The following is a 26,905-nucleotide window of genomic DNA, read 5'->3' as shown; positions in this document are numbered from 1 at the left end:
TAGCACTGTAACAAGAACAAGAACGTGAACAATGTCCCCTGGCACACACCCACCATTTTCAACAATTCCCCCTGCAATTTGTGTTCTTTTGTCCTGTGCAAACTGAGCTACTTAAGGATGAGCCCAAGGACAGGCCTGTTTCTGCACTTTGCAACAGGCTTGTCCAAACACCAGCTCCGGTTAATGGGGAGGGAAATTCATGAAAGGCGAAGCTTCTGGGGAGGACAGCCAGAAATCAATGACAAAAGCTCCACATTTCAAATAATGATTTTTTATCTAACAGGCTCTCTCCTTTCCAGAAAATGCCTCTTTTTCCTCCAGAACAAGCAAAGAAGGACTGAAGAAGAGGTTCAGATGGTAATGTTTCCAAAAAAATAAAAAGGACGGCATTAAAAACAAAACCAGTGATGCACTTAATGTGTCAAATAGCCATTAAACCAAAATATTAGTACAAATCCCTCCATAGATTGTTAAAACCCGATCAATCCTTTCAGCTCTAAGGCTCAGAAAGGCAGGCACTTGCCCTTCTCCGTCCGCCAAATCTTTCTCACCTCTGTCCCTACCGGAACGACAAAGGGAGAAAATGTTTTCCAAATGCAAAGCCGGGGCTGCTTGTTGAAGTCTCGCGGGGCTACCCAGAAACATTTGCACTGTTGGCTAAAAGCAGTCAACCATAAAACAATAAAAGTATGCAAATTCACCAGCAAGTCCAAACAGCCCAGGATTAACCCAGAGCCTGCTAGGAGACATCTGCAGGACTCTGGAGGGATCAGACTGGTGCAGAAAGTCAGCTGTGCACTGCGCCTGATTTACTAATAGACCACGGAAATGCAGATTAATGTTTAAAATCTAGGTCTGACTTTACAAGTAAATCCTCCAGAGAGCTACAGACTTATTGACTTAGTGTTTGAGACAATTTTTCCCTATCACAGATGTCTGCGGAGCCAAATGTGAATATGAGGTCTGCAATTAGGACTCTCCATGCACTGTCATTTTTCATCAAGTCAAGGACACTGCAGTTTTTAGTCCAGTATAATTGTGTAATTCAACATTTACAGATCAAACTGATAATTAAAAGGATTTGCATGTGTTTCAGGGTGAAGTTCACTCAAACGCTCACAATCATTTTGCATAATTCTCTCCTCTATACAACCACGCAAATGTAACACTACTTGTCATAGTAAACACTTAAGGTGCTATTTTCACATAGATCAGTACAATTCAGACTTGATTAAATCACTCTTGGGTGCAACTAATTTCTAACATCTCTCGCAATACAACTCATCTCAATTAATTACACACAAGGGAATTCAACACATTTTAAACTGGCGTCTTCATGTAAAAAAAATCTCATTATATGGATTTCGACTTTAAAGGGATCTGCTGGCGTTTCTATAATTGTATTCTCTGGATGTCAATTACAAAGCTTTACAGCCAGCACTGGAATCTATAACACTCCACCAACAGAGCAAATAAATCACTCGGACAAGACAATAACTGAAGTATAACTCCCAGTGCCGAGCATCAAACCCAGTGACTGTCAAACCGTGGCCTCTCTCTCGAAGTGCAGAAGGCAAAGGCACCCCTATCTGCCCAGCTGCCAGCTGGTTTTGTGGTGTGGGTCTATAATGACTGAGTATTAAGACGAGACCCCCAGCTAGCCCCTGCAGTTGAAGGGAGCTGTTCGAATGCAGTCATGCAAAGAGAACAGACTCCTGAAGTTACACAATGTGCCTCCTGCTTAACTTAGAGTAGGGCATTTAACACTTACAACATACAGTAGGTGACGTTTTCACTATGGTTAGTTCAGAAGGTAAGGGAAGAGTACAACAAGAGTCTTGGACACTAAGAAGATCCTCCCCACCAGTACCACCCTCATTTCATTATTTACAACATTTAAATTGAGGCCTCACCAGAAGCCAGTCCATCCGCGTAATAAATGCCAAGAAACTGATCCTACATTTCTAGGACTCCTCGGTGCCACGCTGGAACATTAGAAAGTGAACGGCTAATTTTGTCATTAGTTATGCCTCCTGCTTCTGTTAGCCTTCAGACTATGCATGCATGAATATCCCTTTTAGTGGAAATAAATCGGTATTGAAAGGGATTTATTTTATCACTTAAACCAGCAGCTTTAACTAGAATATGAATTATACATCGGCATCGCTCCCGAGAGCCTCTAACGGAACCAGCAATTTAGGGCTAAGATCCTCAGCTTTCGTACAAACTTCTTGCTTCACGATTTGCATTTTGCTCACAGTCTGCTAACAGGATGGACATGAAACAAAGTGCAGGGCGGGGACGTTTGAGCTTGGCGTGTTTCTTCAGACGGGGTTCGGCTCCAGTGTGGACCACAGCTTGGGGGTGCCGGTGCCAACTGGGCCTGCCAGGCACCAGGGTCGACCCCCAGACAACGGGCAACTCTGGAACCCCTCCACAGCCAGCCAGCCAGCCAGAGAATGAATTTGTTCTTGTTTTGTATCTTTGTGTCCAGTTTTAGACCTGCCAAAAGGCTGCCAAGGAACCATTGTTCATCTATCCATTTATTCAAACTCTCTAGCTTGTCATTCGAAGCCTCGAGTGTATCAGACGAAGACGCCAGTCTTGCCCAAGGGTTTGTTGATCAACGCAGCTGAGCTGGCTCAAGCGCAGTCCTGCTGCGGGCTGGGTCCCGGGTTCAATCCCAGCCTGGCCCCGCTGGGGTTCAGAGCAGGGCCTCCGCCACTTCAATTTCACCAGCAGAGAAGAGTATTTCTGCAAAGGACACAATGCAACCTTCTCGAGACTTAAGGCCACCTCGGTAGACGATGTCTTACAAAAGACACAGTGCGTCTAAAAGGACAGATGCGGGCTGGACTGTGCACAAGAATATTCTGCATGTTCACTCCAACGTGTTATCAGTACAAAAGCAGTTAATCTCTCCTGTCTGAAACGTTTCCCATTTAAGTGTATAGCACAGTGCACGGTGTAAATGGTTTCTGTACGCTTCAGATCTGCTCACAGGACGTCTGTGATATTTAGCAGTGCGGCGAAGCGGGAATGATTAATGTGCAAATACACAGTATTAATTGATTTCTGTGCCTCTCTCTCAAACAACTGTCAACACCAGCACACAATGCAAATTAAAATAAATTAGAAGTGGCTTTATGTGTAACCCTCAATGACACAATGCCTTCAGCTGCAATCACACAATGCAGTGGATGTGTAGCTACAGAAACGCACTAAGACTCACAACACAGCTGCTGGTCTGTTCTTGTCAGAGTGCATAGACATATTTGAATGCCACACGATCTTTTTTTTTAATCAGGGCCATTTGCGTAAAGATAATCCTATAAACCGGAGCTGCTCCCGCTTAGATCAAACTGATAAAACGGTCATCGGAATACCTGGAAAGTCCGATTCCCAGTCAACATTAGCTGAAAAGAGGTCAAGTAAAAGGACATTCAGCTGGTGGATTTAAAACAATCTTTGCCATTGGCAGAGCCTGCTGAAAACCCTGCCCGGGGGCTGTTTTTGTTGAAACACCCTGTAACCCTATAACACCCTGTCCACTGAGCGTGCAGGAGCAGGCAGTGGAGGCTGTGCTTAACAGCTCCAGTCCTATTCTGAAGAGCAGCCTGGCCAGGGGATGACAGACTGAGCCTGGAGCCCTTCGCTCTGACATTCTTCTCCATTTAGTCGCTCAATGTCTCTTTTTTTAAGCACATGCCTGCAAAAGAAAAAAACTGCAGCTATGCTAAATATAGCTGCATCACAGCTTAAGGCTTTCACAGAATCAGTCATTTGAAATTCAGTGTTTACTCATGACATTACTTTAGCCTTCTTTTCTCAGCCTTTTCTTTTTACTATGCGTGCTATCTGGGTTAGTGTTATACATCACATATAGTGCAACACAGCGGAGCCCTTCTCCGGTCCTCCAGGGCTGCTGACCAGCTGGCTGTCTCGGTCTCTTTAAGTCTCCAGCTTCTCGAGAACAAGGAAAGGCTTCAGCTTGTCCAATCAAGCCAGTAATGAGTTGAATTAGGTAATTAAGGGCTCAGGTGGAAGGAAAACAAGACGCCTTCTGGCCCTGCAGGACTGGAGTTCTGCCGCCCTGCTGTAACATACATGTATGTTTTGTCTTAACGGGCTGATGAGAGATGGATATCCACCCTGACTCCAGCACCAATCACATCACTGCATGTAAACTGAGAGCACCTCTGCAACAAAAACGAAAAACCCCAAAAAGTAATTAAGAACTCAAAGCACTGCAATGGAAACGGCATTGAAGCACAGCTGAGACCAACATATCTAACCAATTAAGTGCCTGTGTTTTAGACCTGTGGTCTGTAAAGATACTGCAATTATTCACACAGACACTGAGGATGGAAGGTGCACGTGTGATGCTCCTGAGCACAGCGCCAGCAGTACCTTCCCAGTGAGCCTCTTCAAAACAATAGTTTCTGAAACTTATCAGACTGAAACTCTGTCTAAACCAAAACGATGCCAACTCTGCAGTGGCTTTGAACCAACCTGAACACAGAGGGGAGGCAGTTCAAACAGCGGGAACAGTTCTTGAGTCTTGCTGTCGTTACAAAAATTCCTCACCTCTGATGGCAATTACAAAGCTCTTCAAAGAGGAATCAGAACGTCATTTCAAAATTAACATCTCAGGAGAGGATGTCTTACAAAAAGTGATATCCCACGCTGTGCCTTTCAAGCAATGTGTTGCAAAGAACATCGGGGAATGCAATGAGAGACTATTGCCATAGCAAAACTTCCACAGAATAAAAGAAAGGCGGTTACAAATTAAATTTTAGTTATCTCCCCTCTGAAGCATTGTGATTTTTTTCCCCTCGAGAGACACTTATAAATAAAAAATGGAAACACGCAAAGCTTTATCATAATAAAGGAAAAAGTTAAACCAAAACAGTCTTTTTTCTTCCTCATTTTACTGCATGCTTTCCTCCTTGTACTAGAACCGCTTTCTCCAGCCCAGCATGAGACATGTCTTCCAGTCTCTTCAAGTGCTCTTGTAACTGAAGTGTGGGAGCCCCGCTGTGAGGGTCAGGCTTTGAAGGCCTGGCACAAGAAATAAACTAGTATCTCAACCACACCATTTCCAACAAGTCAGTATATCAAGCTCCACTGGGCTTACAAATTAAAAAACACCCGATTCTGCCACTTCAGGAAGTGGATCCACCCCTTCAGGAGTCACAGTCCACGGTTGAGAGCAGGTATTCAAACTGCTGTACCGCTGGGTCCTGTGATATGGTTACAATGCAAGTAACCAGTATAATTACAATCAGACAATGCTTGGGCTGTGGCATTAAAATCAAAATGATCCTTCAAGCTGTCAACGTCTGGCACTTCTGCAAAATATTTGGGATTTTTATGAAGACTTAAGAGGCTTGGACCCTAAGGAGGGTTCCTTGCTTGGGCAACAGTTACCAGTTTCAACTTGAAACTCTATAAATATATATGCTGCTGAAAGGACATGTCAGTACTTTTGCTTTTCCACAGTAATGAATAATGAACAAACCACTAATTTTCCTCTCTCCTAATTAAGCAGTTTTATAATTTTTTTTTGGATTTACTACAGAGATTATCAGTAATAAGCTTTTCATCCTGTAGATCAGAATGGCAACCAAATGCTAATTAGTGGTGGACTCGAGAATGGACTTATTAAAGCATCCTTGTTACTATACTTCAGGTTTGATACTGGATAAGTGTTATTACAGTGGATGTTTAACATGACTGCAAATGCATTTTAACAAAACAACCACGTTTCTTCACGAGCAAACAAATTGAAGACTCACACAGTGTCTTTCAATGGTGTAGAATACAAGGCCATTATCAGGGATGATAATTTATGATGCTCAGGTCAAAAATAGAGGCACCTTTTACAGAACAGTCAGAGAAAGTACACTGTAGTTCATTTCAGAACAGGCTGCTGAATCCCAACACTGATGTTTAGGATCATGGTTATGAATGTAAATGTGTTTTTCGTGACAAATGCAAACAATTCAAAACATCACTGTAACTGCTCTGGCAATTAATTTCAGTATTTAGCAAAATCGTAGTTAAGTTTTTTTCATGAAATACTATGAGCACAAGCACTCAGAGTTCCCCTCTCAAATTCCATGGTGGCAGTTGTTACAGCATATTCTGTTTAATCACTGTTTGTTATTTTTCTGTGACTGTGATGAATTGTTTAGGTTATGCCGAACTGAATTTATAAATTTCCTAAGGAACTAACACAGCAACTTGGAAAACACAGGTGAAAAAAGACAACACAAAGACTACATCTACAGGTATACATAACTAAAAATGGCCGACAGGTTAACAAAATACATGCCTACATTTGAAAAATAAATCATTCTGTAGTCTGTCAGCAGGACTGATTAAGAGCAGAAATTTTGCTGACTCACCTTGTGTTTCTCCTTTACTTTTCTCCTGTACTCTTCTTTGTCCAGTTTATCCTCTTCCAGCAGCCTCTGCCTGGCCTTGTCCACATTGATGCCCAGAGTCTCATCGTCCTCATCGTCTTGCTGCACTGCCGTCTTCTGTGCAGGAGGCCACTGCTGCACCACCTGAAGGACAGCACACCCTGCTCAGGAGAGTTCAGGCAAAAGACTGCACACCCTGCTCAGGAGAGTTCAGGCGAAAGACTGCACACCCTGCTCAGGAGAGTTCAGGTGAAAGACTGCACATTCTAGTTAAGAGAGTTTCAACATATCCTGTTTGCCAGCTTTGCCTATCCAGGTTAATGGATACTTATTAAGGCATATTGGAAGTGCCTCAAAATAAAAGCCAGTTGGAAATATGTGGGGACACTGTTGGCTGCATTAGGTTCTATTTTTCCCCAAACCCCATTAAGTTCTGTCATGATCTGATGCATCTCAGCTGCAAGAATAAATGCTTTACAAACTAGTATTCTTTTCAGGGATGACTGCCGCAAAGAAGACAGAGGTGGACAGAGTCTGCTACTTCATTTTTCTTGACTTTGGTTTGGATATTTACATGGTATTATGCACCGAGAAAGGTCCACAGCTCAGCACACTCTAATCACTATGTTGGGAGCTGGGGACACTGAATTGATAAAGCAGTTCAGATGACATGATGTTTCTTGCCCCCTTGTCTATGTATGTTTCTTGCCCTTTTTTTCTTTCTTTCTTAAATAAAACACTACAATGTACATTGTGCATCTCTGGAAGAAGTCAACGTGGCCCGATTTGCTCCATGATTGCTTCTGCGTTTCCTGCCCCACAGGGTTGGGGTTTAAAGAAAAAGAAAAAAAGGGACAAGACACGAGTCTGAGGCTGACAGGCAGCCCCACAGGAAAGGGACAGGGGTCATTTAAGCCAAACGCCACACAGACTTTCTATGCTCTGCTTGTACCACAAACAATCAATCTCTAATTATTTCCTGATTTCAAAAACGAAGTGCTCTAAAAGAATGAGAAAAGGGTGTGGCTTGAACAGGACTTCCGCATCAGGACAAGCAGCTGTTCCTTTGCAGACATCATGAAAATGAAGCAGAAATGATCCAGAATTGATCAGAATTGTTGTCCTCTTGTATTGCAAGTCGGCTTGCAGCATAACTCAATATTACCCCAGCAGCATCCCTAAGGACGGACACCAGTCAAAACTGGGGGCGGGGGTTAATCAATCACTAGATCCGGCGTCTTATCTGGATGATCCAGGAGATACCCTGGGGGAGGGGCATGTATAGATCAATATTCATGTGGGAAATCCTCTGAAACGGACCCTTTTTACGCCAGATACCATGCTGAGTATTCAGACTCTGTGCTATAACCCCGACACTTCTGCCTGCACACAGGACAGAGCAGAGGTGAAGAACCGTCGGCGAAGGGGTGAGGCAACAGTTCCTCCTTCCATACTAATACAGGAGCTCTGCAGCACTGCAGGCCCTTCTGACAAATGGGAGGTGGGGGGAGTTTGCAGCTGCTGGTGTTCTTATAAAGAAAAGCACAATAAGCAAAGCAGACCTGGGGTGATCAATGCCTCTCCCAGAGGGAGGAACTTAATGTTTCCCTTGACCACTGCTGCGCTATTTCAGGAAGTATGCATCAGCAGCATCTGCACTGCCTAGTGTCCTGTGTCCCAGTCAGCACAACAGACTGACTAGAGCTCACACAAGTAGGTCTGGTGGTTTGCAGTGTCCGGAGACAATGACTTGGCTTGGCCTCTGCATGCTGATATTAAAAACAAGGTATTAACTAAATCATGAAAAACATCGGGCTAGAAGAGGCTACTTATGAAAAAGTGTTCAAGTCGACTCATGATCTTCCAGACAGTGTGGGGAAGAAAGTAAAAAGGCAAATGGATACGATATACAGTTAAAACCATAAAACTTACTTCAAAGGAGTCTAAATTCAAATTGTACAATGCACTAGCAAGGCTTCATTTAGCACATTTTGTATCATTTTTGTCATCACGTTATAGACAAGATACTGCTGCTCTGGACTCAGAATGTAACTCTCAAAAGAAGAGTGACCACATTCTGGGGCTTAAAGAATGTTCTACACTAACAGGCTGAGGGAACACAATGTTTTTAGACTGGAACAAAGAACACGACAAGTGGATCTGATACTAGTATTCAAAATCCTGAAAGACCCTGACAAAGTCAACAGAGGATTTCCTCAGAATGAACAGTGTAACACACTTGGTGTCAGTCTGTGTGTGCTCTGCTGGCCCCTTTTGAGCTACTCGTCTTCTGTGTGCCAGAAAATGCTGAAAATAAGATTTTTTAGAATGCAATATGTGGCAGGCAATATTGTAATATTGGTAATATCAGTATATTGTAATAGGTAATATTGTTCCTAAGCCCAAATTGCAACAAACAGAACTTATACCTGCAAGATTCCTGTAGTTAAAAATTGAAGCCAACAGTAATAAAGACATGAAAAAGCTCAAAGACAAACCTCTCCATCTTCAGTAAAAGTCTTCTTTGTGTTGATTCTGAAGTTTCTCTTCAAGACCTTTTTGGCTTCTTTGAACTTGGTTTCTTTCTCTGTTTTTTTCTTTGGTGTTTTTTTGCTGAGGTCTTCCTGAAATTCAAGTAAAAAACAATGTGTTTACTTAAGGACGGTCATCACTGCTCTGCATGACAAAGCACAATACATTTGTGCATACAGTTGCAGGAAGTTCAAAATTCTACAACCAACAGAGCTATGACGCAAATCACATCACCACAGATATTTAATATTTAGATATGTAAATTGCAATGTTCTGTTCTCATAAGCCTTACTCCAGCATAATGTACTGATTTTTTTTTCTTTTAGATTTTGCTGTATAACTGAATGAGCTTAGAGAACATTGGACTTGAATGCAAAAGTCTTAAGATGCAGGTCATTCTGAATACAGTCACATGATAAAGGAACAAACGGTCACATAACGGAAACTACTGAAAATGCTAAATTCATGAGAACCCCACTGTGAAACAGAGCAAGTCCCTGCGTCAGATCTGCATCTTTGCCACATGCTGATACACACAATCAGAGAGATAAAAGCTCTCGTTACAGAAGGAATCTTGAATGTGCACAGTCACTGCCGATGGCAATGACACTGCAACAGCAAGGTGCCATCAGTTACCTTTAGGCATCTGACTACCTGAGCAAACAGCTGCCCGTGGATCTCCGAAACACTTCTCCTTTCCATCTTAACACTGATTTAGTTACAAACACTAAGAAATACCCAGCAGACTATAGCCCACTGACTGCAAACGTCATGAATGAAATGAAAGAAGAAAAATGCCAAATTAAAACTGAGAATGGGATTATTAAACTGTGGTGTTTTACTGGAACGAAATGGGAAAGTGCAGTGACTGTTGCTGCCTTATGAAGTTAGACGCGTCTTCAAACGAGGCCACCCTCCTGCGTTCTTCAGCAGCACTAGGAAAACATCACAGAGGCATGCAGTACCGCCAGCCGGGGTTCACAGCACACACGGACACACACAGGGGGCCTGTGCAGATGATGGCGAGACTTCACGCAAAAACACAAACAAAGCAACTTTTTAAGGTTCAGCTACGCACTACATAACTGTTCAGAATCTGCACTCCCAGGCAAGTCTGTTAGCAAGTGAGAAGCTAATGGATCCAAGGATCTCATCCAGCTGTTTCTTGAAGGAGGCCAGGGTATCGCCTTCAACCTCATGGCTGAGTAGACTGTTCCACACCCCCACAACCCACGTGTGCTTATTTTATTAGCATTTATACTTCTGCATGTCTCCAAGGACTGAAATTACTAAACTGTGTTCAATTATGGGATGTTATTACTTCCTAATATGAAATTTGAGTAAATCTCACAAGTAATCATTGAAGCTTTGCACAGCTCTGTAGGGGACTAACCACCTCCTTACGGGGAGCTAGTGACTGCACAAAGATTTTCAAAATACCTGCAGAGGCCTGTTCACTCTAGTGGAATTTCAGCATGGTGAGCAATGAATCCATTAAAAAAAAACGTGAAAAAATATTTGATCTTTATATCTACGTCTTAAGAAAAATATTGCATTTCTAAAAATAATTTTTAAAAAAAGAAATCACAGCTCGGCACAACATCCACACATAACAGATAACATCCAAGCGTAAAAGCATAAAATCTATTGTGGAAAAAGGCCTTGAAAACAAGTTCTTGATGTGTCATCGGTGCCTGTCTAACACATTTAGACAGACATGGTGCTGCACACAGTGCGTATCTGTCACCCCTATGATGTCTTTGTGTCGCTCTCACATGATATCTCTGTGTGGAAGAAATGACGACAACGTTTAGCATAATAGCAAAACGTTTAGCAAAAGGCAGGTGTATTTTTCCTCAAATAGGTGCCACCATGATTTCAGGGTGAAAATGAAGCTCAGGACTTCATTTTTCATGGTTATATTACAACGCACGGGAATTTTCCATGCAAGGTTAAGTGAGGAAAATTCACATGCATGATATAACACAACCGTGAAGTGAGACATGGTCAGATATGGGGAAGCTCCTGCGCATCTCATTAAAAGGGAAAGAGCATGCTACTCATAAGGCCCGATATGTTACACCCTCAATAAACAAGAGTCACCCTAGTGCTTGCTGACAACGACTGAGGGCAGAAGCGGATTGGTAAAAGCAGCTTGAGTCCGTACTGCAGAAGCGCACCATGATAGAAAAATGCCACGACACAGAAGCTAGCATGCAACAATGTAGACTGGTTCTAAACAGGCTCAGGGAAAAAAGCACTCAGCTCCCTTAAAACACAAGCAAAAAGGACTTATTTCTAGCGCCTTTATTGTGAGAAGTACTGAACTCGAGACGGTCCGCTCAGCGCAGATTCCAAGAAAGCACTGCTTGCAAAGCTGTCAAAACTGATCCAAGGGGACTCTCCGTCTTGTTTTACACAATCCAGAGTCGTAATTAGAACACTAGTTCTGCAGTAAAAAAAAAATCACCCCGCCTGGATTAATGCACTTCTCCAGCTGTAAAAGGTCACTGTTTCCTTCTCTCCTCCTCAGACGCATGTTCCCAGGAATACGTCTGACACCATTAAGGTGGAAGCACCAACAATGGGATTCACATCTCCCACTGAGTCGCTGCGCTGTTCCACACAGGCAACACACATCCTTTGCTTCCAACACAGCCCTTTATGCATCAGCTCTAAGGGCCAAACGTCTACATTGCAGCCTTTTTAGACCCGAAACAAACTACAGCGGCACGTTTTCATGTCTGCAGGCACAGTGCAGGGCTTTGTGACTTCTCAATATCACTTTTCATGGAAAAGACAGGGCTCATGTTTCCATATTATTCATGACGGCTAGCCCCCCCCCCATGAGTTGAATTAAACAAGACCTTGAAATATTACATTAGTTAAACCAACAGGGTCTGCTGAATCATCATCCGGTAAAAAGCCATCAATACTGCATGTCAGGTTATTGTGCTGCTCATTCTCATTTTCAAATTACTCAGGACTGAGCACAACACTTCTGAGATGGATTGCAGGCCTGTTCACACTCTCAGTGATGCAGGAGCAGCAGAGCACCGAGCACAGGCAGCTCACTGGGACTACCGGCTGTAACACTGCTTACCAGCAGTCACGGGCTGAGGAGAACTCCTCCACCACAGTTAAAACAGCCTCTGTGAGCTCTCCTTACATGGGTTAACTGGCAGATGAAGGTCTCGTCTGAACAACGAAGTTGAAGATGTCACCCATCCTTTACATTTTGTAGACCTATTTACATCAGAGTTTACGTGCCTGTCAACGAGGCACGAAGGGGATGACAGCCATCTGAGGAGCCTGGTGTCCGTGTTCTCTTGTCTGGTCTTGGGTGGTACCTGCTGTTCACCACCTACACTGTGGAAAACGTGGATCCACAGGAGCAGCTAGCGTTTGCCCCCGAGTAGATTTAGTCGGTCACAATCGACAATTTATCTTGCAAAAGGGCCTCGAAAAGAAAGTCACTTCCAATCACTATGATAGAGCTGACCATACCGCAGTTTTCAGAGATTTAACTCACAGCTGCGTTCTGGCTTCAATATAAAAAGTGTCTACATTTACAGCACCCGCACCCTATAAATAGCATGCAATCCTACGGCACGCCATAAGAAACTCCTGGACATCCCTGGCCTCTATGACAACAAGAACGGAGAATAATGCACCTTTTGTGTACATTACGTGCATCTGATGTACAGCAGAAATGCTCCTTTTAGAAAGTAAAAGGGTACATTTCCAAATACAAATATTACTTTGAAAGGTGATGCAGTAGGAGGAATGAATTCTGACAGCGTGCACTAGAGAAATCAGTATTGTTCTCAGAACAATTGATTTTAATTTCTCATATTTGTTTGCCAAAACTCTAGTCTGTGCCTGCCTACAGTTAGCATTAAAATGAACTGTTTCTGAAAGTTTTTTTCATTAAAAAAATCTGTTCTCATTACCGGTGCATATTTTTAAATTGGCTCTGAATCTCAACTTTAATGGCAGAATTACTTCTGTAATTCTAAACTCATTAAAGCGAAAGCTCCATGCACAGAGAACTGCCTTTCTTCTGCTTTGATATTGCATGTGCAGACAAAGACCCTGAAAGATGACCAGTGAGGAAAGAATTCACAGAAACAATACACAGTATGTTTCAATATTGCATCTAAATCACATAATGCCGCACAGCACCAGACTGCAAGGTTATCTATGAACCCTCAAGCCCATATCTCACTGTATTTCTGCATGGAAACCATAGAAATTGATTTTCCAGCTATGCTCTCTCTCGCACCGTCTCTCTCTTATTCACTCTCTTCCCTTCAGCTAAATTAAGAAGCAAATTGTATTCCGCCTCAGGAATTCAATTCCTTAGCCTCCTGTGTTTAATGAATACATTATACATTAAGAAAAGCGACAGTCTGAAGTGGTTAGAAAGGAACTGAAAAATTATCTCCTTGGGAATTATCACTTTACATTTTTAATATTGAATCACTGCACGAAATCTGATCCCCGGGCTCGTTTGCCAACCCTCACTTCCGAACCCCGGATGAGTTATTTGACCACTCGCGCTGGTCTTTTTAAAAGATTAACACGAGCGCCAGTTCATTCTCGCTGCTCGTGAGCCACCACCTCCCTCCCCCGGCAGCCAGCCAGCACGCGCTTGTCTCCTCTTCATTGCGAGGCTCATCCGGGTCTCCCCGTGTATGGTACCCCCCCCCCACCCCGTTTGGAATATCCAGAAAGTTAGAGGGCTGTGGGTTCGAGCCCCCCAGTGCAGTCCGCATCCTCAACAGCTACCTGCAGTGCCTAAATACACGTCTGCACTACGCAATTTTTGCATGGTCTACCGTGGGTTTTTTTTTTGTCTCAATTCTACATATTTACTTTTCCACAACACATTTACTGTTCCTGCAGTCTGCCCTGTGTGGTGTTGTCTGCTGTACTGTGTCTGTGTCCTGAGAGATCGGCGCGATTAACCGTCCCAATGGACGTGTGCGTATGGTAATGAACTAGTCCGCTTAGTTACATGAACGGTAGGCTTTTGGGTGAGGTGTTTTGCCTCAGTTCTCCAGTTTGCCCAGCTGTGTAACGGACTGCCAGCGCCAAAGGGAGGCGCACTTTCCGAAGGACTCGTGCGTCCCTCAGGATCATTTGGGGAGGGGAGGGGGGCCAAGGGAACGGACTGAGATCGGGGGCGAGTTCGGACCTGCGGATTAAGGAGCTACGGAGGTGGGCATGGCTCAAGCCCACCCCTGACCTCAGCTCACGGGCACGGGGGAAACATTCTTCATCCTGTCCCTCGGCTCAAGGCAAGCCCAGGGAAGCCACAACGCTGCCCGCCGGCCGGCTCCTGGTCGAGCCGTACGAGCTCCGGAATCTGCCCCAGTTCTCACTCCTCGCCCTCCCCAGCACCACTGATTCCCACAAGTAAAAGCCAGTTCACAGTGGAGTGTCATGTGCCTTCATGAAAAAAAAATCAGACACCTCAGCACACTTCGCACATTGCCAACTAATTTATTCAAGGCTTTCACTGTTTTTTTTATTTCCCATTCCTCGTTCTCCCTTTAACACGGTGCCACAGATTTTCAATTAGACTTTAACTCGGGCCTCTTTATAGCGGAGTGGAAATGGATTGCAGAGCTCCCTCTTTATTCATCGATTTTTTTCCCCACAAAGAGGGGAGTGGGCATGTGTTAAATGAGGTTTTTATGTCTGCCTCAACAGTCTTCTCATTGATTTAGTTGCACATTTCAAATGTCCAGATTTACAAATGAGCCAAAAATATATGCATACAAAAAAAGCAGCAGACAGGAGATGTAACGTAGTCTCTGCTCTGCGAGTCCCAGCAGTGGATGCAGCCCTGTGCTCCTAAAACTTGATATTTATGGAGAAATCTCCCCCCAAATAATTTCAGCAAATTTTTGCTTAAGATCACAATCATTTTAAAAATTGATCTATGTATATAAAACACACTGATGCAAGTGGAAAGGTTACACTGATGTTAAAATGTGGTCAGAAGACAGGGTTTGTCTTTCTTAGCATGAAGCAAAGTTGGCTACATTTTAGTTCCAGCACCTCTCTAACAGAAACAGCTGTTTCATGAACCATCACATTAAATCGTTCAAGTAAACCCTACACAGAATATTTTACTATCCACTGAGACTCTAAGCTGTTGGGGAAAAAAATCTATGAGGGAAAAACCAGAGAGATGTCAGATGGGCTAAGTCTAAACCAAGATGAGATAAGCCCTAAGTAATGCGCAGTCAGGCACCTGTGTTAGATAAGAGCTTTTCTTGCCAGCTTGTTAACATGCAGTCCTGCGTTTCCACCGTTCCTCTTGACTTCACAGACCCACCGGCAGAGCCTGCAGGGGTCAGACCGCATTTCCATGGAAGCCTTGCATTGCAGTATTTTACTGCCTCTGCTTTACAAACGAGTCTTCATCTTATGCAAAAGACCTCACATCACCAAACCTCACTACTCTCCTGCCCGTGAACAAACAGTTCTTGGCGACTCCCTCAATAAAGGAAGGGAAACTCCATATCCTGGCATGTAGTATGTGCTTGGGGAGGAGAATATTTATCTTCAAACATCCCCGCTTCCTCGTGGGACTGTCAGTCTGATGCCCCAGCGCCAGACGAAGACGGGCCTGATCCCCTCACAGGGGCAGTAAAGGAAGAGAACTTGTCGCACATTTGCATCTCATTTTTCGCATCAGTGCTTCCGATGCAGGAAGAGAAAGGAAAACGGGCGGGATGGAAATGAGGCGTATGTACACTCGCTCGTCGGAGACGCAGAGTAAATGCGGTCACCTGCATCGCTGGGAAGAGAGTCTGACTGCCACTCGCTGATCAGCCATGCAGAGCGGGCTAGACACAACAAGCACACAGTGGAGATGAAGAACCGGCGTTTTCGTCTCCGAGAAACTCAGGCTGCTCGCGGTAAGCGCTGCGAAACTGCTGCGCAGCTTGGTAGGCATCTGAAGAACGTGCCGCAGGGGCAGCGTTCTGGTGAAGTCTGGGGAAATAGTGGGGATTACGTGAAACCAGCAAACCGATGGAAGCATCCCAGCTGATCTTTTTGGTTCCTGTTAATGCTGCTGTTGGTGCCGGACTCCCAGAGAGGAGGGTCTATCTAATCTTCATTCACCTGGGACCAAGCAGCACTGAAAATGCTATGAATGTGCAAATGTGTACAGGCCACGCTAAAGAGTTAATGGACCTTATTAAGCTGCTGGGGTTGTGTTGCAAATAAGTGGTACTCAGCAGTGTCCTCAGCACCCCAGTCCCATTAATCCGATGTTTAATAAAGACAGTTGTCAGCTAATTTCCTCTATGTGAACAATGCACTGACCCAAATCCCCTTCCCACAGAATAGTCTCCTCTTGCTCACCTAAGGCTTAAGGCCTAAGGCCCAGGGGCAGTATACACCCCCTGAAACAAAGAGATGACTCTCCAGACACCTGCGGCCTCGCCTTGACACTCAAACACTTTGCACACCCCTCAGGGCTAGAAGGACTTTAGCCACTGGAGATCCTGAACACAACCTGTGGAAGCAGACCTGCAAAAAGACCAGATCTGACAGGGCAGACAAGACTCACAGCGTTGAAGTAGTTCCAGTAGGTAGTTGCATCAGTATGCGCAGACTGCAAAGGAAAAAGTACAGGTTTATTCCATGCTGAAAAGAAAAGAAACAAGTGTTGGCTGTGGCTGTGGATACATTGTATCTCTTTTTCTTTTCAGCATGGAATAAACCTTTACTCGTTCCTTTGAAGTCTCACAGCGTGACACACTGCCACATTATCCACTGTGCAAAATGCTAGGCTAACACCAACTGGCTTGCCCTATCGACAGACCTGCAAGGATGTGGTCTGTGTTTCTTACAAAGCTGATCAACTGTTTCATACACAGGGTTTGTATTACGACCACAGTTTACATTCTGCTGAGGTTCAGCATTTTAACTTTTCATCATCAGCTCCCAAAAGGACAGGAGCGAAATGTCATTTTTGCCCCTTACAAGACACAAGACAAGTCAAAATGCACGAAATCAGTGCACTCAGCCGCAGCGCGGTTCTTCAGCCATATCCTCTCAGACTTCCTTTCTGGGCCTTCACTGTCAGGGCAGAGGAGCCGTGGCAAAGTGCTCTTGTTTGATGAGCACTGATGAGTGACGGATGATTCGAAAGTTTGATGAGTGACTTTCAAATCAAGACAGGAGTGCACGTCTTTCTTAAGGCATCCTTGAAAAAAACTTTCAAGATATAGAGACACAGCCCGCTGGTGATGACTACAAAAAGAGCAAACTAAGAAACAGACAGAGAAAAAGCAAAGGAAACAAATCAAAAAGACTGTCCCCAGTAAAAAGCAGAAATCCTGGGCACTGTTGAGGCTCAACAGATATGCCTTGCAGGCAGACTGTGATTTCAGCAGCAGAGCGAGGAAGATTCAGCAAGAATATTTCATTACAATAGCTCTACGAAAGCAGGAACATGTATACTTCATAGTAAACTTCATCACACAGTTTACTTCTTACAGGGAACTGTAAAATAATTTCCCAGCAATGACAACACATTTCTATGGTTATGCTATAGGTAGAAGCCTGCATAAGTTTGGAACTTGGGTTCGAGTTCAGGTTAGTGTTGCATCGATGGCTAGGAGAGCAGCTCAAGGTCAAAGTTCATGGAAAGGATGAAGGTAGAGCTACTCCAAGAGTAACTAATCCAAATCCTAACTTTAATCCTCACCCTAACCCCTAACCCAGCGCAATCTGCAACATTGATTCCAGCCTTAACTTTACCTTTTGTAGGAATGGGATTTCCTCCTTAAATACAAAGGGGTCTGAAAAAAATTACAAGTCTGAACCAATATACAAGTTATTTTTCAAGGGCAAATGCACGATACATTTTCTTTCTATTTAACAGTCCTCCCGCAGAATGATGACTGAGATAATTTATAGCCATATCTATTTGCTTGGCTGTTTTTATTATAAATGGGTTCCAGTGTTTAGTCTGGCCTGTTGTAACACGAACAGCTGAGGGCAAAATAATGAGCCAGCCATGGTACTTTAATGCACAATGATCAATGTTTTAACCAAAACGGAACGAGCTATAAATTAAGCTGTCAAGTTCGAAACCTAAATGGAGAGCCCGAAGGGTTTCTTTTCTGAAGCAAGCTTCTTCGGGCTCGTGGAAAGAGTTAAATGAACACCTAAACACGTCACCGCCCGAAAGAGCGCATCTCCCTAAATTAAATCACCGTGGAACCTCCACGCTGGCAAATGAAGATTTATGAACATTCCCTGCAAGCTTTCATTTGAGAAGACCACAAACACACACATCGGCCCTCTGCAGCACATACTGTCAGGGGAACGTACATACAGAAGCCTAGGGGTACAACACAAAACTATAGCTAGCCATCCCTGATGAAACCGTTTAAGGAACAAAACAATAACCATCAACCTGCTACTAACTACCAAACAGCTTAGACAGGTGACAAACAAGAACAGGTCATTTGTTCCTTCTTATACTCTTAATGTGCAAGAGATTATATTTTGCACATGCCTATATTTAATAGCAACATTATAATTTCTTTCTAGGTCTTCGTCTGCTGTTATCATTAATAGTCTTAGATTGCTCTAAATGTATGACTTAATTTTTGGCGCTTGATTTCTCAAACATAATAAAAGCCCTTGCAATTGCGTAGTGTGTCGCACACAGGAGGGGGCCCACTTCCCCTGCCTCTATAGTACAGCCCCCTACACAGCAAATCAGGGGGAGAAGGGACTGGGCTTGTAAGGGAAAACAGAGTGTACAAGCTCAGAGAGGAAGGCAGGCAGGACACTCGGGTTAACACACTTACTCTCACTAACAGTACCTCAGAGAATCTGTAATAATTATTTAATTGCGACCTCTGCTTAACAGCACAGCAAGAGGTACGGCGCCAGTGTTCCTCGTTACCATACAGAGGCGCTGATTTGGAAACTGCAAAGCTGTGAATCAGTGAATCGGTTACTACTGGTGATAAGTGGGTCTAGTGGAGTAGAAGATAGTGTGGTCAGCACAGAAGACGATATGAGTACTGCTGTAAATACAGATGGAGAAAAGAGCAGGGCCCTAGGACAGGGCCTTATGGGACGCCCATAGCAACTTGAAGAGGTCACAAAACCAAGCTGTGACATTTCACGGACTGCAATTGGTTTGCAAGTAAATCTGAAACCGCTGAGTGTTTATCTCAAGACTAAAAAAAGGTTTTCATAAGACCACAGCCATTCACAGCATCAAAAATGATCTATAAAGAAAACTGCATAAGTGTAATTTTTGTTAAGAGCCATTACGTTTTCTCTGACAAATTTCAAGGTTGCTGGGACACATCCATGCCCAAAATGAAAACCCAGCTGTGCATCTCATAAAATGTAACTGCGGTCTAAAAAAAGAGCTCAGCACCTTGCCAACTTTTTTTTGAAAGGGGAGACAAAATGAATACAGGTCTATAGCTGATAGAGTTCTGTCTCATCCGCTTCTTTGAGACGCCAGAAAAGGGAGGAGCTTCCAGTACAGTCTGGCACAGTGATACCAGTGTTATAAAAGGGAGAATAAATAAGTGGGACTGTGGAACAGATATTAAATGAGCTGCAGGTTTTATTTTAAAAAAAAACTGCCTCAATACCTTCATGATTGGTGTGCTCATGACTACCAGTTGTACACAGGAGAGCTAGGACTTCACATTCAGTCACTGGAAATACGCCAAGAAGGAAGGCACTCTGGAACATGACCACATGACCAACTGAATCAGCACTGTAAGTACTGACAATCAAACACACAGCAAACGTGTAGAAAAGGCCGAGTAATCAAATTACTCAAACATTTGTTTTTCTTACCCATCACAAGAATACTTTCATAACTGAAACAAGTCATTGAGATGGACAGACTAGTTCAGCATACATTTTACTTCCAAAATGTTTTTGTACTGTATTTGGCAGCTTGAGAATCGACGGTATTCCTCAATTTCAAGCTTCTAACGGCCTGTGAGTATTTATTTCTAATTTGTCTAAAGGACAGCCAATCAGATGACTTTCTATAGGCCCCAGAAGCTCGCCAAGCTAGATTCTTATTAAAGATGACAGTTGAAGGCTAAGCTGAGGTCTGCTATGATTTTTAACTCTAAACCTCATAATTGGTGCTTGCTTGTTGACAATGGTGCCAAAACAATCCTTAAACAGATCCAAGCATCGTCAACAGATGGAATGAGAGACATTCTGCTCTCGCTCGTTAAAGCCAGACTGAATACCTCTGTGGAGTGTTTTTACACTCACAGCCTGGTTTCCCTCCTGAAAATGTTTGCCAACTGACTAATTAAGGGGAACATAATCCCCTCCCCCCACACCACACACACAACAACAAAGTGTCAAGTTTAAATCTGCTATTGTGATTTCCAAGTACAAGCCCAATACCACGCTGGAGTACAGGGTACCATCGTGGAGGGGAGCTGTCGGCTGCCATGACAATGAGTTGGTGCTCTATCCCCTCTCCTCGGTCACAGTATCCATGGCAGGGCTGGGGGGGGCAGCCCGACATGCCACCTGGCCCAAGTGGACACATTTCTCTTCAAGCCTGCACAGTCTCCTCTTGTTACAGATGTCTGAATTACACGCTTGGGAGAAACTGGGCAAAATCGGTAGAGTCCCTGGACTCGCTGCCTTTCGGGAAGCACAGATGGCACCAGTTAAACAGGTTAAAGTCGCATTTATCGGTGTCCCCTCAAGGACACACGCTTTCTGTCTTCCTGCATGGAGACAGCAGCAGGTAGAGTCTGGCTTCTTCCTGCTTCCACTGTGCTAACTGGCCTCTCTCTCTCCACACTATTCAGGGTCAAAGCCAGTAATTAGGTTTTGCAGCACATGGTGAAACAGCAGGAAAAGCACTTTTTAAATTGCTGCTAAGCTTTTTTTGAAATTCATGGAGCACTTACAGCCTCATTAAAAAAAGAAAAACAGGATTATGTTTTAAATGTCCATTTGAGTTTTACGGCTATTTTTATGATTTATTTAAACTTATTTTATTGCTTTTGTTTCCATCTATGGTAAAACATTGCACCTAATGATAATAGGAAATGGCTATGTCAATTGTTCTGTGAACTAAGCACGGCACTGGTACCATTCTTGTACCGCAAATAGGTTTGGGGAGCAATTACTTAAATTGTTAATAATTAAAAAGCTAACAGTTTAAGAAAAACTGAAAGATTCATATACCGTATAATAAAAAAACATCCTTTTTTCCAATTTTTAAGTCTCACAACTTGTTTTAAATTAAACGTGCATCTTACTTCAGTCGGATCTATGCACAGCTGTACAAATGAACAAAGTGTGTGAAAGCTGACTTTCTTCATTTACTTTAAGTGCACGCCTTCTAAAGGTGTAGCTGTACATCCCGATTAAGATGTGGTGTGACCTCTGGCTCCACCAGCATGTTATAAGCTGCTGCTGGTGGGTTTTTGAGGGCTTCTGGAATCTTGCAGATGAAACAGAGCCGCTTGGCAAGAAGCACACTGAGCTCAGAAGGGGCCAAAGACAACGGAGTACTAGTCATGTGAGCAGGACAGCAGATACGGTGATGCAGGGAGACCATTCGTCTCTCCTTGGTAAAGTGTTCGGAAACAAAGAGGAACCTTTTCTCCAAGCAGTGTAAAAAAAATGACACCTTCCAATAATGTTTTCGCCTTCCAGGCGCCGTGATCGATAAAGGAGCAAAGACGGCATTCTTCACGTTAACACCGTTGTACAATGAGACCTAATGCTCAGCTGAGAGACACCAACTACACGCGCCACTCAGACTCGCCCAGGGCTTGCTGTTGAAGGGTGAGTGCACTTAAAGTTACTATGGGCAGGAGAGGAAGACACGCTTACAAATGCTTTTACTTCAGAGACTGTTGCTTCTCCTGTTGACACTATGGATGTCAAGGACATTACAATCCAATGGGAAACGGGGGAAAAAAACTATATTGTGCTGATTCCTGCAGATAAAAAATGTCTATTATAGGAGCTTTTTTTCTTAAAAGGAAATAATTTATTACACAATACACAAAAGCACTGATGAATCAGCAAGGTGAAATGTCTGAAAGTATAATAAAACCTTTGTCATTTATAAATTCCTGCTGGAATCATTGTTATGCTCTAGGCCCGTGTGTATCATGCAACACTATCTTCAAACGCAGACGGGATCTGCAGCTGGAACACAGCTCCCTCGCAGGGCCAGGACGCCCTTAATAAATGTTAAGGGTGCCCTTGAACTTCACCGACAAGTTGGGCCTCTGAAGCAGAACAAGTAACATCGAAGCTCTCAGAAGTTTGTAATAAACCAATGACTATGGAGGACACTCTTCACTCTTGGAACTGTCCTGCTGTTACTTCAGGATACAGAACATCAGGGTTGAGAGGACAATACCGACCTACAGTAACTGAAATCATATGCCATCCTGAAAGGTGTTTTTTTTTATTATTTGTACCAATCTATTGCTTAATGAACTGTACTTAAAGGGAATATTAAGTCCAGAACAGAAACAAAGCGCAGGCCATACCAAACTGCAGCACCCAACACGTCTGGTCATTGTTTAATAACCAGACGCTGCAAAACACCCCTGTAGTGCCACACCGCCGATCTAAAAAATCAGGGCACTTAATGCAGCCAGCTGAACCAGAAAGGAGCTAAAACATCGGTGGGCTCTGGGCTGTGAATGTCACAGGGCAAAACAGGCAGCAACAGTCCCCATTCATCAGTTTAATCTTCAGGTACACCAGAGTACGATCATGTTACATGAAATGCAGACATGCTGGCTAAAGCATGTATTTTGGACATTGAAATGATGAAGCATCCATAGTTAGGAAGAGTAGCCACAAGTAGTAACTCCCTACAAATAAAAAAAGGGCACCGTTCACTCAGACTCCAGATGATGATGACGACGAGGAGGGGCTGTTATTGAAGGCATTATCAGATCTGCATTGTCTCCTTCAGGCAATAATTTTTTATTATAGGATTTAGTGATTGCAGATTGACATGTAACATTTTATTGTAGGAATTGTTAAAAAATCCACATAAGGTGAAATATACATTAGATCTGAATCACTCCAAAGGCACACTAAACATTGTTCTGTAAGTAAAGCTATAAATTAGACAGAAAAGACCCAAATAAATAAATGATATTATTATAGCCAGAGTTTGAGAGACTCTAAAAGGACTCAACACACCAAGTACAATATTCTCATATCCCCCAGCTCTGGTTTCTGAACAATTCTGGTTGTTAAACAATTCAAAATCCAAAGGTTTACAACAACATGGAAGGCATTAGTATGGGTTCATTTTGAGATTGGGAGCTTATCATCAATTATTGATCAACTTTTATATCCTAGATGATAATCAGGGTTAAAATGTTAAGCACGGCTACTACTACAGTTACAACTGTGCATAAACCGTAAACGCAGCATAAACTGTAATTGAAGGAACTGCATTTTTCTAATGTATGCAGCACACTACTTCATGCTGTTAAATAAAACCACAAAATGTTATTTGCTTTCTGATGTGTGGCAATTAATTGCAATTTGGCTTCTTTCTGAGCTCCTAGCAATAATCATACTGTGTAATGCGCTGTTTTAATTAGCGACCATTGTTATTTTCATCTGCTTTATTTGCTCTTTATTAAACCCATATGGCACAATGTTCATTAACCCCTTACCTAAAGGAAGTGACACAGTATTTAATAATCAAGGATCTAAGGTAAGATGTTAGACAGGGTAAAAACATAGTATTCAGCAACAATCCAAGTTTTGGAGATTTTATAATAATAAAATAATTTAATGTATTAATAGAATTATATCATAATTAATTATGTTGTATATTACATATTTAATTTATTAATATAATAAAATCAGAAACTGCAGTTTTCAATCATGATTGAAATCATGATTTATTGTTTTGAAATCTATTTTCTCTTTAAGATCTGCCGCGGGGGCGAGCTGGGTAGTGGGCATATTAATAACAAACAGTGCTGTCACTTCTTTCACAGCCGAACAGGACGGCAAACAAGCTGTGGAGGTTTTATTAGCCCAATATTGATTCCCGTGGTCTTTATCAGAATCGACCGGCTACACCCAGTGTTCCAGTTCTTGCTCTTTCAATCCAAAAGCTCACGAGCTTAACAGCAAACCAGACAGAGTCAATTTTTTTTTTAAAAACTGATTCCAGCTCAGAAGGAAAAAGAATCACAGCAAGTGGAAGGTCTCTAAAGAAGTGGAAGGTCTCTAAAAAAAGTACTCTGAAAAAGAAAACTGCGCAAAGCAAATTCATACACCATCTCAGTGGAAGGTTCAACAGTTGGCCTGGAGGAATAAATGTCTTGTGGTGCAAATAAAAATAAAACGGATTATGAGGAACATTAAGGGGCTCCTGAGTGGCTCAAGTGGTTCAGGTGAATGCCCAGGTTTGAGTCTAGGTAGGACTACTGGCGGACTGGTACCAGGGCTCCCCCAGCAGTAGAGTAAACTGGGATGAGTCGACAGGATACTCTCGGCCTCTGTAACTCCTGGGTACTTGCAGAAACATGGTGCAGCCTCTCCTCCTCCAGAATCTTCCTGTGTGTGCATTTGTTAAAAGACCATTAGCTGAAACACAGGCATCTTGGAGGGGTGGCTCAACGCCAGGTAGGTGTAGAGGAGTAGCTCGGAAATGGGCCGGGTAGCAAGCGACTCAGCAGTGTGTGTATCTGGAGGAGAGGCAGAATGGTGGGCAGGGGAGGTGAATAGCTAAACAGATGGGCTGGTCTGGGGGAGTGGCTAAACAGATGGGCTGGTCTGGGGGAGTGGCTAAACAGATGGCCAAGTGAGATTGTTAAAACAGACAGGTCTTGGGGGAGTGGCTCTAAGGTGGGTGTGTCAGGTGGGAGTGGCTAAATACATGGGTGGATGGGGTAGGGGATCCTTCTGAATCCCACTCCTATGTGCAGTCACAGGGTTCATAGCCACAAATTAAGAGTAGAAAAACACATAACTGGCAATTAATGATCTGGTGGGAATAACAAATATAACTGGCAATTCTAATTAAGAAAGTAAATTAGTACTGGCATATACCTAAGTCTCACAACATGAAAACTCTAGACCACACAGCAACTGACAGAAGAAAAAAAAAACAGCTTTGGAATGAATGCAATTTAATCTCTGGATCCTAGCTCACTGAAACATGACAAAGACAGAGCAGCACATCAAATCGGCTTTCAAAGAGATGTGACAGGACCCATCAGGCCACTCCAAATCCTCACCCCTCCCTGCAACTTCTGTAGCTCACTGGCTGACGACAAGGGAAGAGCTCAGTTCCCAGGGGTCTCCTGGGAAAATCCACAGGCCCACGGGAGGCTAGACTGGGTTAGATATCAAGATCACGTCTGGCCACTGCCTTGAAAACCTGGAACAGCACAGCCTGTCCTCTTGTTCAGCGCTATCAATACCCTGGGGCCCATCTTTGAGCCCACAAAGTTCTGGGAGTTATAAAGGGTACATTAATTTATATATGATCCTAATGCAGATCCTCCAATTTAAAGTAAGGAAACATCGAAGTAAGGGGTCAGTCTCTCACTGTATTAACCTACAATTTGGGGGGAAAAACGCTAGTAAAAGCAATGAACAGAATATCAAACAGCACGGCCCTTTGGATCAGAGCCACGGCAATGGCAGGCTAGAATATGCCAGGTTTCTGAGGACAGTAACAAATATTTAATCTGTAAGACCTCCAGCAATGTTGTCGCAATGCTACCAATTAAACCACTGCACGATCAAACTGAATGGGATAACACGCAAGGAAAGCAAATTGAATTAACCTAGAAGGCAGGAATTATTAATGGTAATGTGTACTCATCTAACACAGAAGAGAGATTAGAAATACTGCTGTATGCATGCACACATGCTCCTTCATTCAGCCGAGTAGCCTGCAGGACAGTAATCGCAGCAGGTGGCATGGTTATTGCTATTATTCAGAGATGGGGGGGGGGTTGTTCAGAAAGGTACAGACGCTGAGTCGAACTTTCATCTTAAGAAGTTAAGGAGATCTCCCAGGCGTTCTCACTGTCAGGTTATTACAGGTTTCTACATGCAGCTGTCCCGAACTAAAGAAGACCAACTGAGAGGCACTAAATCAGAAACACCTCATGAAACAGCTTGCCATTCAGCTAGCGGCACACTCCTGGCAGAGCCTGCAGAGACCCCCTGACAGCTGCACTGAGTCCCGGGCACTTCTGACTCCCCCTATCCTCAAGAGGAAAATGGGTATGGCGCTTTCCCGACTGCACTGTGAAAACTGAGCTCAGCAGAGTGCAGACAGGTCCTCAGGCTGTGCAGTTGTCAGAGCTCTTCCACAGTACACTACCGCTGAAAGGCGAAGTGGCTGTTCTTTAGCATCCTGAGATCTAACGGATTGGCCTTTTGTTCAATTCTCCTCAGGGCAATCACACGCCAACTGCACTATCTCATAGACAAAGTCCCTTAAAACAAAGGCCGCTTCCAAGCGGTTGAAAACGTCTCCACACGCTGACCGCAACAGCCTGAGCGACACGATTCGCTCTTCTGCTTCTCTCTAGGGCCTTTCAAAGCAGGGCGAGCAGAGGGGAAGGCCACTGTGGCATAGGCAGAACTGCTCTCTTCCACAGAACGTCAGCAGCAAGACCCTGGGAGAGCCTCCTGCTGGAAGTGCTTGCTCCCCAGGGGGCCCGCAGGACACACGCAGGCCGGGGGCTCTTGGCGCTCGGCAGGCGCCCCCCTCCTCGTGCACACAGGGAAGAGGCAGCTGGCCGCTAAACCGAGCCCCTTAGCAAACCTGCAATGAAATCACGTCTGCTGACAGCAGGAATATCGGACCCATTTACGCGGACGAGCCGCTGCAAACGAATGCCACCTTTCGCTTCCTCCGAAGCGTCAGA

At 43.7% G+C, this 26,905-nt stretch overlaps 1 protein-coding gene across 2 annotated transcripts in view; it reads right to left on the bottom strand.

Annotated features, from left to right (window-relative positions):
* The window catches only part of ddx10 (DEAD-box helicase 10), a 107,756-nt gene that overhangs the window by 36,216 nt on the left and 44,635 nt on the right, over window positions 1–26,905 (bottom strand). For both annotated transcript variants that reach the window (XM_088922082.1, XM_088922083.1), the window contains exons 14-15: window positions 8,927–9,052; window positions 6,411–6,572 (exon numbers count right to left, since the gene is read on the bottom strand). In XM_088922082.1, the coding sequence (XP_088778208.1) occupies window positions 6,411–6,572; window positions 8,927–9,052 (288 nt within the window). The remainder of the gene's footprint in view (window positions 1–6,410; window positions 6,573–8,926; window positions 9,053–26,905) is intronic.

Source organism: Atractosteus spatula, chromosome 7 (genome assembly GCF_055471065.1).
Source record: "Atractosteus spatula isolate fAtrSpa1 chromosome 7, fAtrSpa1.hap1, whole genome shotgun sequence".
Lineage (NCBI taxonomy): Eukaryota > Metazoa > Chordata > Actinopteri > Semionotiformes > Lepisosteidae > Atractosteus > Atractosteus spatula.
This window is presented reverse-complemented; position numbering and strand designations above follow the sequence as displayed.